General features: G+C 36.2%; 3 protein-coding genes across 3 annotated transcripts; 2 read left to right on the top strand and 1 right to left on the bottom strand.

The window, feature by feature from the left end:
• LOC25499732 (phosphatidylinositol 4-kinase gamma 4) lies at positions 1-3122 on the top strand. Its single transcript, XM_013595151.3, has 3 exons — positions 1-2001; positions 2404-2818; positions 2958-3122. The coding sequence occupies exons 1-2, from the start codon at positions 601-603 to the stop codon at positions 2788-2790; spliced, it is 1788 nt and encodes a 595-aa protein (XP_013450605.1). The 5' UTR covers positions 1-600; the 3' UTR covers positions 2791-2818; positions 2958-3122.
• A 348-nt stretch (positions 3123-3470) lies between these two features.
• On the bottom strand, positions 3471-12753 carry LOC25499731 (uncharacterized membrane protein YuiD). Its single transcript, XM_013595150.3, has 2 exons — positions 12027-12753; positions 3471-3835 (listed from the first exon to the last, which is right to left on the bottom strand). Exons 1-2 carry the CDS (start codon positions 12627-12629, stop codon positions 3674-3676), a joined length of 765 nt encoding a protein of 254 aa, XP_013450604.1. The 5' UTR covers positions 12630-12753; the 3' UTR covers positions 3471-3673.
• Positions 12754-18450: 5697 nt separating this feature from the next.
• LOC120577093 (alpha/beta-gliadin-like) lies at positions 18451-19368 on the top strand. The gene has a single exon (XM_039828033.1). It carries the CDS (start codon positions 18451-18453, stop codon positions 19366-19368), a length of 918 nt encoding a protein of 305 aa, XP_039683967.1.
• Positions 19369-19370: the final 2 nt, after the last annotated feature.

Here is a 19370-nt window from a genome sequence, read left to right as displayed (position 1 = left end):
CATTTTGTTAATGTACACACGTTTATACAATATTGTATTGTATATACGATGATGACATTTACATTCATGTCCTTTCGCTTATGTCTGAGTCAATAATAATAACATCAAAATCAACCCTTCAAAAAAATATTCATCCATCATCATCATCGACTTTTTCTTCCTACAAATTTCAATTCAATAACCCATTACCCTCTTTTGCACTAATTCCTCAAAAAGCTTCCACCTTTCGATCTACGGTGTCGTTTTTTCAGCTTGTTGAATTTAGGGTATGATCTTCTAATTTGATCTCTGAGGTAAAATTGGTCTCTTTTGAGGTTTGATCTTTTGATCACATCTTTCCTTTTTCTTCATATTATCCTTAATTGTTGACCTAAGCTAGGTAGGAGTATGATCGATTGATTTTTTTTTTTTTTTTTATCATTATCAATTGTTGACCTAATTGTAGAAATATTATGCATGGTTGAGCTGTTATGTTATGATGGTTATTTTGTGAAATTTGTAGACTTTAATTTTGAGGGGTTTGATTTGATTTGATTCTCAGTGTAAACAAAGGCTATTTTGGTTTGCATTGTTTCTGTTTAAGAAATATCATTAGTGAAAATGTCATCTGCTGGTGTTAGTACTCTTAGTCCAGTGGATCCCACTGAGCCATTGTTGTCTCCAAATGCATTCCATTTACCATCTCACTTGTCTTTTGAGGACAAATCCATTTCCATATTTCTCTCGGTCTCGGGTTCATTGACTCCTTTTCGTGTTATGGAATGGGATACTATTGAGTCTGTTAAGTTCAAAATCCAAAGGTGTGAGAGTCTTCCATTTTTAACTAACAAACAGAAGTTGGTTTATGCTGGCCGTGAACTTGCTCGAAGTGATACTCTGCTCAAGGATTATGGAGTAACTGATGGAAATGTTTTGCATTTGATAATCAAATTATCAGATCTTCAGCTCATCAATGTGAAAACATCTTCGGGGAAGGAATTTTCTTTTCAGGTCGAACGAGGTAGGGATGTAAAATACATCAAGCGAAGGATTGCTAAAAAGGAGAAACAGTTTGATGATCTCGAGGAGCAGGAACTTGTGTGTAATGGGGAACGGTTGGAGGATCAGAAGCTTATTGATGACATCTGCTGCAAGCATAATGATGCAGTGGTGCATCTGTTTGTTCGAAAAAGGAATGCAAAAGTTCATAGAAGACCCTTTGAGTTGTCCATTGTAACTACAGACTTGGCTGATACGAAAACTGACGATGTTTTCGAAAATTCTTGTGGAAGAAAATTTGAGGTTGGTGGTGTAGAAGATACCGATGCCATTCAGAGAGCGGTGCCAAGAAAGCTTCCCGATAGAGATTTTCTTTTGGAGCCAATTATAGTTAACCCTAAAATTGAGTTAGCTTCAGTGATTCGAAATATGGTAAACTCTGCATACGATGGACTAGCTAGCGAATACTATCCAATAGGATCTGCAGAAGGTACCGGGGGAGCTTACTTTATGCTTGATTCAACAGGTCAGAAGTATGTGTCTGTTTTTAAGCCTATCGACGAAGAGCCAATGGCTGTGAATAACCCCCGATGTCTTCCATTATCATTAGACGGTGAAGGCTTAAAAAAGGGTACAATAGTTGGTCAAGGAGCGTTCAGGGAAGTTGCTGCTTATGTTTTGGATCATCCAATAAGTGGACGTCGCAAGTTATTTGGTGATGTGAAGGGTTTTGCTGGTGTTCCTCCAACATTGATGGTCAAGTGCTTGCATAAGGGATTTAACCATCCAGGAGACTTGATGGCTAAGATTGGATCCATGCAGATGTTTGTGAAAAACAATGGGAGCTGTGAAGATATCGGTCCTGGGGCTTTCCCGGTAAATGAAGTACACAAAATTAGTGTACTGGACATAAGATTGGCAAATGCAGATAGGCATGCTGGGAATATTTTGATCAGCACAGTGGAGGACAATGACCAGTCTGTTCTGGTTCCAATTGATCATGGATACTGCTTGCCCACAAGTGTAAGCATTTTATTTTATGTTCTCTTTGTTGTTTTTTAATGCATGTGATGCAGTATTGTTATAGAAATATAGCTAAACAAAATGTTTTCAAATAGTGGTTATAGCGGCGCTATAGCAATGTTGTATAGCGAAATTTGAACAAACCGCTATTTTCCATCATTTGCAATTGACAACACCGATGTGGCAATTCTTCTATGTTATATTTTTGCTTTCATTTGTGCAATCTACAATATATGGTATCAAATTATATTTATGACTTAAAAAATGAATTGGCTAGGATTGCAATTAGGTTTATGTGTATTGAAATAATGAAGTCTGGTTGGCATACAAGTAGACATAGATTGTAGACGTAGTTGAGTTTTGTTTAAACCAATTGTTTAACAGTTGTTGCTATTCTGACAGTTTGAAGATTGTACTTTTGAATGGCTTTACTGGCCCCAAGCTCGCCAGCCGTATTCTGCTGAAACTATTGAGTACATAACGTCACTGGATGCTGAAGAAGATATTGCACTTTTGAAGTTTCATGGATGGGATCTGCCAATTGAATGTGCTCGAACTCTTAGAATCTCAACCATGCTTTTGAAGAAAGGGGTTGAGAGAGGATTGACCCCTTTTGCAATTGGAAACTTGATGTGCAGGGAATCATTGAACAAGGAATCTGTGATAGAGGAAATAGTTGAAGAAGCATTTGATTCTGTTCTTCCTGGCACAAGTGAAGCTACATTGCTAGATGCTGTTTCTCAAATCATGGACCAGCGCCTTGATAAGATTTTCAACTCTCTTTTTTAATTAGAGTTGATATCTGCAATAGTAGCAGGTATATAAATCTGTAGTACATATATGTATAGCTCAAAACATTGGTTTTTTAGTTCATAACAAAGGAGGTTTGTTTTCTTTGGTTGGAATTTCACACCATTCTTTGTTATGACTTAGTTTTTTTTTTTACTTTTTTGTAGTTTCTTGCAGATAACAAATTCTTTCAGAGTTTGTAGTTGATTGCTTTATTAAATTTGAATTCCAAGGATAATAGACAAGCCATTCCCCTGTTTGGGTTGTAAGTTGATATTCTTATTTCTTGAACTGAGTGAGTAATGAAACATCATCTCTCTTCCTTTTTTCTCTCTCTACTGTTTTTATCAATAAAAGAAGAGAAAATATTTTTTAACTGATATATAAATACAATTATTACGGTGTAAGATGTTCGATTTATCTCGATAAATATTTTCAAAATATTAAATTTTTATAATTTATTACTTTAGATATTAACAATCAAAGTTATATTGACATGTATGAAGTGATTGACGACATATTTGAAACGGATGGAGTACATATTTGAAGCACCAACTGAGTTGAAGCATCCCTAAAATAAAATAAAATACTGAGTAGGACCATTTATATTTACTATAGCACAATTTTAAATTTGCTACCTTTTCTTATATTTGTACGAAATAAGCTTTAACAGCAAGACGGAGGAAAAAAAATCTATCCTTTTCAAGGTAAGACACCGGAGGAAAAAAAATCTCCATTTACATTATACTCATGCTGTGAAGCATGCATTTGTCCTTGAATGATGAATACAGTGCACTAACTATGCGGTACGTTTCATATACCAGAAGGTTGCATTATATTACCAGAGCAAATAGTATCCCCTATCAATCAATAATCCTAAGTCCTAACCCACCACAACACAACCTTGGCAGCAGAAACAGGCTACTAAAAATCCAAGCAGGGCACCAGCAAACACTTGAGATGGGGTGTGACCAAGAAGCTCCTTTAGCTTTCTTTCACTAATTGGATGCCCTTGAAACATGTCAGCCAGAATCATGTTAAGCACCTGTGTCCAGCCATACACACAATTTTCTGGTCAAAATTTTTCTTTATAAACAAAAGGTAAACTAAATGACCACAGAATCCAGACAAAATGACTATATCTTTTCTATCCCATCATTTGCATTAGAGATCCCCTAACCCTACATAAATACAACAACAAAAACCAAGTCTTATCCCACTAAGTGGGGTCGGCTACACGGATCAAATTACGTCATAGTGTACTATCATAAATCATACACTAACCCTACAGAAATACAACAATAACCACCGAGCCTTATCCCACTAAGTTGGGGCGGCTACATGAATAAAATTACGCCATAATGTTCTATCATAAACCATATCCTAACACTACAGCAATACTAACAATAAAACACATTAGAGTAAGCTGGCTCAAAAGAGCCCAAGTGATCATTTCTGTACAACCTTAGCAAGAGATGCTTGAAATTCAAAAATTGATTGTCATAGAAATACATAAAATGCAGATGGAGAAAGATATGTTGGTTTCAAACTAACAAAAGACTGGGACTCTCACACCTAACTGATAATTTAGGAGCACTAGTCCACATATATTTGAAGAACTAAGGTAAATTATGCATGATTTCTAAAGATTCCACCAAGCATATACATTTTTTTTAAATGACATCTGGTTCTTTCCAATTCAAGGAAAAATAATACCTCGATCTTACTGTCATTAAACTGTCAAAACCAAAGTAGTCTGCTTCAAAAGCTAACAAGTCAATTACAAGAGAAACATATCAATGAAGAAAACCAAGGGGGATAGTTTCACAGTCTAAATTTTGGGCTTATAGCATCCTCTAAAACAAAAAAATTCATAGCCACCAAGACAGGAGAAAACCAAGTATTCGCAAATCAACAAATGATTACTTTCAGCACTTAAACTAGAATGTAAGTTTTAATTTCAACATCCACAAAAAATAAAGGGACCTCCAAGGTGGATGTTTATGAGGTTTTAGATATAACATGGAGATGAGGAATAAGAAAAGAACCAAAATGTTTGGCTTCCTTCAGTCACAGTCACACTGAGGCAAATCCATCAATCATTTTGACTCCCAATGATTATATGAACGCTTAAAATTTAGTCACAAACAGGGAGCAATTTACTATTGACGCTTCCATCTTTCCATAACTTAGCTATATGGTTCACTAGATTATTGTTATATACTATAACAAACAATCTCAACATAATTGGGACGCGAAATTGCAAAACTGTATACTGTCATTTTCCCTTTTTTCCACTGGTTTATTTGTAATAAATAATTCAAGGGGGAGAGATGCTCCTAATGTTCAAAATACTGGATATGGTTGGTAAATTTCTTAGGAAATCAGTATTCCTGTAAAGATCTAAAACTCTTATTGTTAATTGATGAAAGCTTCTGACTTTTGGTTGTACTATTTAAAAACCAAAGGTTCAAACCCAGTTCATTTTTGTTTAACTTCCACCGAATGAATGCCGAGTATGTGACTACAGTCACATGACCCATATCCATATGCTTCCGATGAACATCTTCAGCATTATGGGAAATATCTTACTAATGTCCAAAAATATGGTTGGTGAATTCCCTAGGAACCAGTTCTCAAGTTGAGATTATAAAACTGTTCTGTTGCATTAATTCAGAACCAAAGATTCAAACCCAACTCAACCTACCAAACCTAGCTAATTCATGATTTGCCACTGAATGAATGCTGAGTATGTTAGAATAATTAATCAAGTACTTAATGGAGATATTGAAAAGTTGTGACTATTTAGTTTCAACTCCACTAGCCATTGTATTGATTGTATTGATTAATCTTCCTTATTAATTAGGGGTTAACTAGGAGACTCTTACTTATATAAATGTACACTCTCACCACATAATATGATATAATAAACATATTTTCAGTTCTAATATGGTATCTAGAGCTTCTTGATCCAGAGCCATGTCTACGCCTTCTCCCTCTGATGCGCAACGCGTAACTGCTGCAGCATCCAAAACCTTCAAACAAGTAGTTTCTGTTAAGCTTGATGATACGAACTACCTTCAATGGAAGCAACAAGTCGAAGGTGTTCTTCGCGGAACGAAGATGGTGAAATTTGTGATTTCACCTGATATTCCACCGGTTTATCTCACAGATGCAGCGCGCGAAGCTGGAACGGAGAATCCTGCTTACACTGAATGGGAAGAACAAGATTCATTGCTCTGCACCTGGATTCTTTCAACGATTTCACCTTCGCTACTTTCGCGATTCGTTCTCCTTCGCCACTCATGGCAGGTTTGGGATGAGATCCATAGTTACTGCTTCACGCAGATGAAGACGCGTTCGCGTCAACTTCGATCTGAACTTAGATCCATTACGAAAGGTTCACGCACTGTCGCTGAATTCATTGCTCGAATTCGCGCAATTTCAGAGTCTCTTGCTTCAATTGGAGATCCAGTCTCTCACAGGGACCTAATTGAAGTTGTTCTTGAAGCACTTCCTGAAGAGTTTGACCCTATTGTTGCTAGTGTGAATGCAAAATCTGAGGTTGTTTCTTTAGATGAACTTGAATCTCAGCTTCTCACACAAGAATCTAGAAAGGAGAAGTTCAAGAAAGCTGCTATCAGTGAACCTGTTTCAGTTAATCTCACTGAAACTGCAAATTCAGAATCCCAATCTCATGGTCCTAATTCTCAAAACAACAATTATACTGATGGCACCGGAAACAATCAGTTTCCTAACTCTAACCCTAATTTTGGAGGAAGAAATGGCCAGTTCAGAGGACGTGGTGGCCGTTTTGGTGGTAGATTCAGAGGACGTGGTGGCCGTTTTGGTGGAAGATCCAATGTTCAATGCCAAATATGTTCAAAAACTGGTCATGATGCAAGCTATTGTCACTACCGTTTCTTTGCCCCACAAAATGATTACTACAGTCCCTATGGCTCACCAGGAGGCTATGGTGCACCTCCAAATGTATGGATGCAGAACATGTCACGTCCTCAACATTCTGGATAGTTTCTTAGGCCTCCCACACAGGCTGCGAATCAGAGAGGTCAAGCTCCCCAGGCCTTCTTAACTGGCTCAGATCCATACAATTCATTCAACAATGCCTGGTACCCTGACTCAGGTGCTACTCATCATGTCACCCCTGATGCATCCAACCTCATGGATTCCACGTCTCTTTCAGGTTCTGATCAGGTCCATATTGGAAATGGACAAGGTTTGGCTATTACCTCTGTTGGTTCCTTACAATTTACTTCTCCTTTACATCCTCAAACTACTCTAAAACTAAATAATCTCCTTCTTGTTCCCTCTATAACCAAAAATCTTGTTAGTGTGAGTCAATTTGCTAAAGATAACAATGTTTACTTTGAGTTTCATCCTAATCATTGTTTAGTCAAATCTCATGATTCTTCTAAGGTGCTTTTAAGAGGTATTCTAGGACATGATGGTCTCTATCAATTTGAGCACACCAAATCATTCAAGACCACTGCTCCTGTCTCTCAAAATTCTAGTGTCAACACTGTTTGCAATAAAGTTCCAGCACAAACTGATAATTCTGCCTCTTTTCATTTAGGTCCCTCAACTGGTTTCAATTTCAATAGTTTTCAATGTAATAATGTTGAACATTTACCTAGTAGTTCAACATCTAGTTCTACTCAGTCTTTTCCTTCCATGTATGGTATCTGGCATAACAGACTTGGACATCCTCATCATGAGGTGCTCCAGAGTATTATCAAACTTTATAATATACAATTACCAAATAAAAGCTTGTCAGATTTCTGTACTGCTTGTTGTCATGGTAAGGTTCATAGACTGCCATCTTTTGCATCTCAAATGACATATACTAAACCTCTTGAATTAATTTTCTGTGATCTTTGGGGACCTGCACCAGTTGAATCCTCTTGTGGATATACCTATTTTCTTACTTGTGTGGATGCTTATTCTAGATACACATGAATATATCCTCTGAAACTCAAATCTCATACACTTTCTACATTTCAGAATTTTAAAACCATGATTGAATTGCAGTTAAATCACAAAATTACTTCTGTCCAAACTGATGGAGGTGGTGAGTTTTTACCTTTCACAAAATATCTCAATAGCCTTGGCATCACTCACAGATTCACTTGTCCACACACTCACCATCAAAATGGCTCAGTTGAAAGGAAACATAGACATATTGTTGAAACTGGTCTCACTCTTTTATCTCATGCACAAATGCCATTAAAGTTTTGGGACCATGCCTTTTTAACTGCAACTTACCTTATCAACAGGTTACCTACGCCAGTTTTAGCAAATAAATCACCCTTTTTCTTACTTCACATTCAATTTCCAGACTATAAATTCCTTAAAAGCTTTGGTTGTGCATGTTTTCCCTTTTTGAGACCCTATAACTCTCATAAGTTTGATTTTCATTCAAAGGAGTGTGTTTTCTTGGGATATTCCAACAGTCACAAAGGATATAAATGTTTAGATGCTTGTAGAATTTTTATATCCAAAGATGTTGTGTTTAATGAGGTAAAATTTCCTTATCTTGACTTGTTTCCATCTCAGAAAGTGTGTTCTGATTTCCCAGATGGTCCCACTTTATCCACTTTTCTTCCCACTCCTGTCTCAACAACCTTTACTGTAAACTCACATACTCCGCAAAATTCTCATTCTGAGTCTGGTCCTCACATTGTTAGCTCACCTACTCCCCAAACTTCTCATTCTGAGTCTGTTCCTACTACTCCCATATCAAACACCCCTCAGACTCCATCTATTAGTTCTCATCACTCCGAGTCCTCACACAGAAATAATGTGGTCCTAAATCCCACACCCATCACCATTCTATCTCCCTCTGCATCTCAAAATTCCTCACCTGAGTCATCTGCTAGTGTTACTAGCTCTCAGTCTACTAATTCTGAGTCTCCTCCTCCTGTTCCTCACAGAATTCATCCTCAAAACCGTCACACAATGAGAACCAGAGGTAAACATGGAATTGTGCAGCCCAGAATTAACCCTACACTCCTTTTGACTCATGTTGAGCCCACTACTTACAAAACTGCTCTTCAGGATCCTAAGTGGCATTTAGCAATGCAAGAAGAATATAATGCTTTACTTCATAATCAGACATGGTCTCTAGTATCTCTTCCTGCAAACAGACTGGCCATTGGATGTAAATAGGTATTTAGGGTAAAAGAAAATCCAGATGGCACTGTAAACAAGTACAAGGCACGTTTAGTGGCTAAGGGTTTTCATCAACAAGCAGGTTTTGACTACAATGAGACTTTTTCCCCTGTAGTCAAACCTGTTACAGTGAGGACAGTTCTGACACTTGCAGTTACTTATAACTGGACTCTTCAGCAGTTGGATGTGAACAATGCATTCCTAAATGGAGTGCTAACTGAGGAAGTCTACATGGTGCAGCCTCCTGGCTTTGAATCTTCTAACAAGAACCTTGTATGCAAACTACACAAGGCTCTCTATGGGTTAAAACAGGCTCCCAGAGCATGGTTTGAGAGATTGAAATCATCTTTACTTAGCTTTGGGTTCAAGTCAAGCAGATGTGATCCTTCTTTGTTTACTTTGCACACTCAAGCTCACTGCATTTTTATATTGGTTTATGTTGATGATATTATCATCACTGGAAACTCAAAACTGGCTATTCAGAATCTAGTTCATCAGCTCAATTCTGAGTTCTCCCTTAAAGATTTGGGTATACTAGATTATTTTCTCGGCATAGAGGTGCATCACTCACCATTTGGCTCTTTACTTCTTTCTCAAACCAAATATATCAAGGACCTTCTTCAGAAAGCTAACATGATTAATGCTAATAGCATGCCCTCACCAATGGCATCTAGTACAAAATTGTCTAAATTTGGTTCAAGTACAGTCTCAGATCCTACATTTTTCAGGTCAATTGTTGGTGCATTGCAATATGCAACCATAACAAGACCTGAAATATCCTACTCTGTGAACAAAGTTTGCCAGTTTTTATCAAATCCCCTTGAAGATCACTGGAAGGCAGTCAAGAGGATACTTGGATATCTGCAGGGTACTTTACACCATGGGTTAATGCTTACACCTGCCAGCTCTACTGAACCTATTGCAATCACCGGATTTTGTGATGTTGACTGGGCTTCAGATCCTGATGACAGAAGAAGCACATCAGGAGCCTGCATATTTCTGGGCCCCAATCTAGTTTCCTGGTGGGCAAGGAAACAGACCCTTGTAGCTAGATCTAGTGCAGAGGCTGAATATAGAAGCCTTGCACAAGCTTCGGCTGAGATTATTTGGATCCAATCTCTTCTCAATGAATTGCAAATTAAGAGTAAAATTCCTCATGTCTATTGTGATAATCTCAGTGCAGTTTCTCTTGCTCACAACCCAGTTCTGCACTCAAGAACCAAGCACATGGAATTGGATATTTTCTTTGTGAGAGAAAAGGTTATAAGGAAGGAACTGAATGTCTCGCATGTGCCTGCTCAAGACCAGTGGGCAGATGTCTTAACTAAGCCTCTGTCCACTGCCAGATTCCTTTATCTTAGAGACAAACTGAGGGTTTGTGACACCCTCCGTTTGAAGGGGGACTGTTAGAATAATTAATCAAGTACTTAGTGGAGATATTGAAAAGTTGTGACTATTTAGTTTCAACTCCACTAGCCATTGTATTGATTGTATTGATTAATCTTCCTTATTAATTAGGGGTTAACTAGGAGACTCTTACTTATATAAATGTACACTCTCACCACATAATATGATATAATAAACATATTTTCAGTTCTAATAGAGTATACACCTACTCTAGTCATGTGAAAATTCCTTATACATATAAATCTTCAGTATTACAAGTTATATCACTTAGAAGCCAGGTGAACAGCTTTGTTCTAACTTAAATAATTGGTTGTGATTAGTTATGCGCAAGGTTGCCAAACTAAAGAGTTCATGTTACTTCGCAAACTAGTGAAATCTCCTAAGACTCAAACTTATAGACTCGTAAGAGTTCACTTAATATAAAATAATGTTTAAAATATCTATGATAGCATCTAAGCATACTCTAATATTCTGTGCACATTAATATTCAACAACTTAACTAATTAAAAAGAAAACCACAATAACAAAACTTACAAATGATAAACAAACCATAATTCAAAAGTAGTGCACAACTCACAAATGATAAACAAAACCACAACTAAGCATAAGATAGAGAATAGCAGGTTTAAAGATCAATGATCAAATTGCCAAATGACAAGGTTTAAAATTATTAAAGAGTAAAGGACGAAGGGATTAGGTCTTTTTCATTAGAGCTAGATTCAGCTAGGTGTCAACTAATCAGAGTGATTCATTAACCTTGTTGGCTTGTTGGGTTCATTGCAAGTATTTGCAATAATGGGTATGTTCATGTTTTCTGGGCCGTGACTTCACTTATGCCGGGGGTTGAGACTCAATACAGCATGGTTCATCTCCTTTGCGCGTGGTTCACATTTGGATGTTAGATGATGCATATGTAGACTGCGAGGTTAATGTTTTGTGCACTACAAAGACCAATACTCTTACCATTCAACTGTTGTAATTTGGGTTTTTAAAGCATAAGAAAACTAGAACAATTGCCCTCAAACTCACAATTCTATGTGAGTCTATAATGCAACTCTACTCGAGTTTACACAAATGATTTTGTGAGCAAGTTAAATCGATTTTGATACCTAGAGTCCTAACCTCTTAATATTCTTTGAGTTAGCTCAAGAGTTTGACAACCATAGCTGTGCAGATTTTGTTAGTTATGCAGTTGCATAGCTGTGTGTGACTACTACAGACACATTATTGTTTCAGTAATGATAAACAATGAGAATTATTCTTATATTATCCCATTCTTCATCCTTTCCGGTCTCCACACTCAGGGCATAAGTTTTGTGAGACTGTTTGGGATAACTTATAAAACAACTTATGAATTATGACATTTTTTATAAGTATTTTTCAGCTTAATTTCATAAGTTCTCTAAGGATGGCTTATGAAAACAGTTTATAGCATATACAAAAACAATTTAACTTCATTCTTATCTTTTGCTATAGAAACAGCTTACGTAAACTTTTACATAAGTTATTATCATAATAAAGCACTTGTGCTATGTTATAAGCTGTGAATAAGTTGTTTATCCAAACAGGACCTCAAGCAAATGAATAAGTGATTCAGCAATGTGTATGAATCGAATATGAAAGGTTATAGTAATATATACCTGAGCTTGCATACCAGCATGTCTTCTAACGCCAATAGCATCATACATGACAATAAGACTAAACCCTAAAGAAACCGGAAAAAGAGAATCAGCAACACCATGACAGATAGCAACTGAAGTAGTAAGAGCAGTACAGAGAGCAGAATGAGAAGAAGGCATCCCTCCAGAAGCACAGAACAAACTCAAATCCCACTTTCTTTCTACAAAGAAATTCAAGAAAAATTTGATGGATTGCGCCAAAAACCAAGCAAACAACCCAGAAACAAAAGTTGGGTTTGAAGCCAATGTAGCCACAAAAGGACTAATCTTGACCTTTGCATTCGCAGTTACGCTTAATAAAGCAATTCCCAAACCTCCGTTTTGCAAGTAACAACAATTTTCATTGGAAACTTTGTTATGAGTATTCAAAGCTGTCAAGTGTTTGATGGTTTGAGTAAAAGGGAATGAAACCCAAGTAGGGTTTCTTTGGGAATTATATGAATTTGTTGATGTTGTATTATTACTATTAGATTGAGAACAAGAAGTGGAAATGGGTCTGAGGGTGTTGAAGTGAAAGGATGATGATGGAAGTTTGGGAGTTAGAGGAAGGAGAGAGTACTCCATGAGTTAGATAGAAATCTAGAATGTGATGTGTTTGGGTCTGTTGTTGAATTATTGAATATAAGAGGGAAAGTGAAAAAAGAAGCTGTTGCGTGTTTTTTTAGAAGACCTTTTGTCTTCATTTCACAGATACGGTATAATTTAATCAACTCTTCTCGTATATTCCTTCCTCCCTCTTTTCAACTCTATCAAATCAACATTCATTGTGTGGAACTGCGTGAAACCACTACAATGGATCTTAAATTTAGTTTGATTCAAACTTTAAATTAACGAACAACACTGTTTGATTAGTTAAATTTAGTTTGTTTATTTGAATTACATTACATAACTCAAAAATTGATTTTGTTTTATAAAAAGTTTTTTTTTTAGATTTGACCATTTCTCATACATTAAGAAAGGATGATAAAACCGAGCAAAGATTTTTACTAATCTTTTCAACGATTTATAGGTAAAACAATTTTTATTTGACTTTATTTACGTTCCGATCGAACTTCAAATTACTAGAGTCCAAATGAATAAATGGATGTCCGGAATTCGAACCCCAACATTTTTTAAACAATTAACAATGATTTTTAAGCTAAATCATATGCAAATATTTTTTAAGCTAAATGTATTATTTTTAAGCTAAATCATATGCATATATATATAAATTAAATATTGAATTAAAATAAAAGTTCCCACAAACATGCATATAATAGACATAAATTATATAAAGTTAAAGATTGCATAAATACGAAGAAAAATATCTGATACAAGTAACAGAGACAAAAAAAAAATCCAACAAAATTCAATTAGTTGTGAACAAAATTCATAATATTCTTTTACTTTTAAACTCCAACTGTTCTTCCCTTCAAGACAAAATTGTATTCAGCCACATTTGCCACATTTGAATTAATTTTTTTTAAAAACTAACTCAAATTGATTTATATATATAATCAATAATCGAGCCATCTCATGTACCTAACGAGTCGAACTATATGTAGCTCAAGTTCAGCTCATTTAATTAACGAACTTAATTTTCAGCTCAAGTCCAGCTCATTAGGTTCATGAACCAAGTTCAACGGATTAGATATTGAGTCGAACTATAATCGAGTTGGTTCGGTTCATTGTCAGCCCTATAATAAACGCTTTTTTTCTTCTTAATAATAATAAACGCTTTCATTTCATAAGTAAAGTTCCCTTAAAAAAAATCATAAGTAAGCTATCTCGGTGTTTTTTTTTTTTTTTTTTTTTAAGGAAAGCTATCTCGGTGATATGAAACTGTTTTTTTAAGGAAAACTATGGCAAAGGCTACGGTAGGAGACCTTTTAAGTCTCGTACCGTAGGAGACTTGATTTTATTTTTTTGTTTTTGTTGCAAAATGAATGTTAACCATTAGATGTATTCTGAAAGTTTTTAATGGTTGAGATTTTCATGTTTTATAACTTTCTAAGATTCCAATTTTTAAACATATAAATTGAATTAAAAAAGGAAATTGATTTTGAAATCACAATTAACAAAGGGGTAGTTTTAGCATTGTTGGAAAAATGTTCCTCTTGTTATTCTCTCACTGTAGAATTGTTCTCTCTGTTTGGTTGTTTGTTTTTATCGATCTAGCTGATGGCATATTTCTTTTCAAGTATTCATGCTGATTTGTTGTGCTACGGTCAAAGGTAAATGGCGGAAATCTTCCCGTCGGCTGCTCCGGCGAGAGATAATGATATTTCTCTGTGTGAATAAATATTTCTCAGATTGATAAGGAATCTAGTTATATGATGAACTGAGACCCGTATGAAAATACTCTGTGAAATGTTGTAACTTCCGTGAAAAATAAAGCTTATTACCACGTTTGTTTTTGCAAGAAGCCTAAACAATATTGTCATACCCCAAATTTGGACCATTTGAAATCTTGTTTGTCCACATTTTTTTTAATAGTTCAGATTCTCTTTTATTCGTTTTTTACCTTTTAAAACTTGTGTTTTTCGTCATTAATCATTTAAAAAAAAAAAACTTTCATCTTGCATTTAAGTCCTCGCTTGCATTTTCTACAACATTTAAAATCACTCCATTTGCATTTTTATAAACGCATTTTATAATCCTTTTAGTCATAACAGGCAAGTCATTTTAAAATGGCTAATTGTATGTTAAAAGGCGTATTTTATTAATCATTTCAACCGAAATTTCGGCAGGGAGGATACTTTGAAGTACCTCATGTCAGATTTCGAAGGGACTTTTTATTTTCTTTTTTTAGGTTAGTTTGTTTATTATTATTTTTATTTTATTTTTTAGAAAAAAAAAAAACAAAGAAGTGAAAGTCACGTGAGTGACTTCCTCCCTTTTCTTTTCTTTTCTTTTTTTATTTTTATTTATTTATTTTATGCATTTTGTTTTTATCTTATTTATTTATTTATTTATTTGTTAAAATCTTTTTCTCAAAAGTCTCAGCTGCAGGGGTATTTTGGTCATTGATTTGTACCAGAGCCAACCCTAGTTTGTCACTATAAAAACACTGTCAATCATTGGGAAATGGGTCAGCCAGAAATCACTGTTCACGTCAGAAAAATCAGCAGCAATTCACAAACACTCATTTTCTACTTTTCCAACCCTTTTTCAGATCAAACACTAAAAATTACAAAGAAATAACATGAACATATGAAGAAAGTTCATAGATTCAAAAATCCAGCAACACAAAACTAAAACAAAAAAAACCTCAAATCAATCCATACACACAAATCATCATCCAAACAGATCTGAAACAAAGAGAAACGAACCGGAGCAGAAAACCAGAACCGAACCGGAACAAGAAAAGCTTGCGCCGAACCGGAACAAAAAAACCTGCGCCGAACCGGAAAAGGGAGGAACAACCGAACCGTAGCAAGGGAAAACAAGAGAACCGGACCGGAAAAGCTAGGAAAGAAGGAGACCGGAAAAAGAGGTAAAACTTCCACACTTTCATTTGTAGATCTAGGATTTTTGGTGTATGTTTTCGAAATTTTGAGTTTGGATTCGGGTAGAGGAAGGGAAAAGGAGTGTTTTGATGTAAAAAAATTCGAAAAAAGCAAAAAAAAAACTCCGGCGCGGCGGCGCTCCGGCCGACCACCGCGCCGGAGCAGCTCCGGCCGCCCCTCTTCATCTTCTCCGGCGCGCGTGTTCTTGAGGTAGGGGAGAGCTTCTCTCTCTAAGTTTAACTTAGAGAGAGAAGTGTTTTAGTTTTATGGTTTTTTTTTGTTAAACTTGCTTTTATACTAATTTCTTTCTGCCGGATCACACGCGCGCGTACTCATAACCATACAATGCTCCATCGCGTTAGTAGCCATCAGATCTGGATCGTTCCATGATCTGACGGCCACTGTTTGATCTGTTTTAAATTCTGTATGTGTTCTGCTGTGTGGACTATGGTATGCTTTCTGTTTGAACCGTCAGATCGTTGATCTGACGGTCGCTGTGCTTTCTTTTGTTACCTTCTCTATTTTTGTGTTTTTTTTTTTTAACCCTTGGATCTTTGATCCAATGGCTGTGACGAGATTTTGGGATTCAGATCTGGACCTCTGGATTCATCCAATGGTCCAGAATTAATCCTGCTGAGCCAATGTTTTATTATTTTTTATTTCAATTATCTTTATTTTTTAAATACTGTTTTTACACTTTTTAACATTTTTGTGTTTAGAAAAATTCCAAAAAATATTTTTTCTCACTATTTTAATTTTTCTCTAATTTTAAAGATCCTTTCTATTTGTTTTCTTTTTATGTTTTTTTCTTATTTATTTCTTATATGATGACCTTAATTTTTATTTGTCTTAATTCTTGCTTATTATTTCTTATGTCTCATTCACCATAATATTTCTTGTGATTACTAACCATTTAATTTTTGTCTTAAATCATAGCATGCATATTTAATTTTCTCATCATTTTATTTTGTCATTGACTTAGTATGTATAAATAGGGAATTGATGTAATTTTATTTCTTGCATTTTATTTTGGCATAAAGGCCTTAGGTTTGTATTTAGGAATTGATGTAATAATGTAGGTAACACGAGCACCGACACATGCACCGACGCTACCACATTTTATTTACCGCTTTCCGTTAGTTTTTACGACGTTACGTTAGTTTTCACCGTTAGTTTAGAAAAATCATTTTTCTCAAAAAGTCAAATACGCAAAACTTCAAAAAATCATTTTCTTAATAACTTTTTTTCCTTTATTTTCTTAATCAAATTCTCAATCAATTTTAATTCAACTTCAATCATTTTCAAAATTTAAAATCAATCAACCTCACTTGTTTTCTTTATCTTATGCCTTGAGGCCTCTTCCTCTTCTTAAAACCCATTTTCGAAAAATCTTAAAATCAACCTAACCCACCAAAGAAATTTTTGAGTGGAACTACGTCGGTTTTGATCCCTTTCCTAAAAAGGGTACGTAGGCAGAGGACTTGTCCTTCCAAATCAAATAAAAATAACCAAAAACATACTTCTTCTCCCTCCATTCTTTCACTTAGATTTTTAGGTATTAATTTTTCAAGTAACCAAATGAATTTAGCACAAGATAACTTAGGTAAGCGGTTCCTTCGGAGTACCGAAGTCGTTTAGGGTGCTTAACACCTTCCCTATTCGAAACCAACCCCCGAATCCAAAGTCTCGATAAGGGTTTTTACTCATTTTTTCCCTTCCCACGAATAAAAATTGAGAGTTCAAAGATTGACGATTCAAATCAATTAATGGTTTGACATCCGAAAATCGCGAACACAGAAATGGCGACTTCACTGGGGATTTAGATCCTACGCGGGTTAAACCCACCTTACTTTCTTTATTTTGTGCTTTATTATTTGTTTATGCTTTGTAAATATTTTGCTTACATGTTTACTTTATTACGTGAGTGGTGAGATAAGCTCTACACCCGAGCTTGAGGGAAACTTAAGATAGGACGGCGGTATAATCATAATTCCATGCCAAGAGTACTCTTCGGTATTGGCACATGTGATAACCCCACTCAACGGAGGGATCTTGGAAGTATATGTTGTCAACGTGAGTACTCATGTTTGGCATGCTATTTTCAAGTGACCTTTGAAGTTGAGGACCTTTAGCCACCTTTAACCCCTCTTGGCCTTTTAGGACGTAGTGCGGTGGCTAATCGAGAGTACTCTTGAATTAGTTGATACGCGATACTACACCCAAACGAGACTTTCCGACGAATATAATTGGAATGGGAGTACTCCTGTCACCCGATAAATATTCGGAAGTGGTTAAAGACTTTGGGAACTTGGTAGAACCCGTGATACAGGTACATTTGAAACCATAGTCCTTACCAAATGGCGTTGTTACCATTGACTCCAACGTTGTGGAACTTACCCTCACCATGTATTCTATCCACTTAGCATAACCATGCATACATGCATTCATTCATAAACAACCTTTTCCATCAAAAAAAAATTTTTTGAAGGACTTAGACAAGTTTTTGTAAACATCACGGATATGGACCTTCTAAGAATGAACACCGAGAAATACAACTTCCAAAATCTTAACTAAGCTTTTAGCTTATGTTAAAGAACTTCTTCCTTGGTTTCGTTCTTACCTTTTGAAAAAGAAACCTATTGTAAATATCTTGACAATTTTCAAATGAAACCATGTTCCTCTGCCATGTTTACATTTCACTTTAACAAGTCCTTCAAAAAAAAAAAAAAAAAATCTATTTTTGCATAAGCATATCATGCATCATTTTGCATTCATAGTTTCTAGTCTGTATCTCACACTGTGTCTTCTCCATAAAAGGGTCAATTCATTAGTAAAGTGGTCAGATGTCTTCATCCAAGTTCGGCTCACATATGCAGACACTCGTGCAAACACAAAAGATGGATCAACTTGAGCAAGAGGTCCACGAGCTTCGTGGAGAAGTAACAACACTTAGGGCTGAGGTAGAGAAGTTAACTAGCCTTGTATCTTCATTGATGGCTACAAACGATCCACCGCTTGTCCAACAAAGGCCTCAATCACCATATCAGCCAATGTGCCCTCAAAAGCCTCGACAACAGGCTCCTCGGCAGTCTATCCCTCAGAATCAGGTTCCTCAGAAGTTCATTCCGCAAAATCAGGTCCAAAAAGCATCTCAGTGTGACCCGATTCCTGTGAAATATGCGGATTTGCTTCCCATTTTGCTTAAGAAGAACCTTGTTCAAACCCTACCACTTCCTCGGGTGCCGAATTCGCTGCCACCTTGGTATCGCCCTGACCTCAACTGTGTATTCCATCAAGGGGCACCAGGTCATGACACTGAGCAATGCTACCCTTTGAAAGAAGAAGTTCAGAAGTTGATTGAAAATAACGTCTGGTCCTTCGATGACCAAGATATAAAAGTGCTACTTCAACAACAACATCTGGCTCCTCACTCTGTTGCCGCTGTTAGACCCATCACCAATGTTGTTCAAGATCCGGGTTATCAACCCCAGTTTCGACCAAGTCAACAACAGTATCTGGATTCTCACTCTGTTACCACTGTTTTGCCCATCATGAATGTTGTCCGCAATCCGGGTTATCAGCCCCAGTTTCAGCAATATCAACAACAGCCTCGACAACAGGCTCCAAGAATTAAATTTGATCCGATTCCAATGAAATATGGGGAGTTGTTTCCCTATTTGCTTGAGAGGAACCTTGTCCAGACTAGGCCAACTCCTCCAATACCGAAGAAATTGCCGGCTCGATGGAGACCTGATCTCTTTTGTGTTTTCCATCAAGGGGCACAAGGTCATGATGTTGAGCGCTGTTTTCTTTAAAG

The sequence above is a fragment of the Medicago truncatula genome, chromosome 7 (assembly GCF_003473485.1).
Source record: "Medicago truncatula cultivar Jemalong A17 chromosome 7, MtrunA17r5.0-ANR, whole genome shotgun sequence".
Lineage (NCBI taxonomy): Eukaryota > Viridiplantae > Streptophyta > Magnoliopsida > Fabales > Fabaceae > Medicago > Medicago truncatula.
Note: the sequence above shows the minus strand (reverse complement) of the source record. Positions and strands in the feature narration are given on the sequence as shown.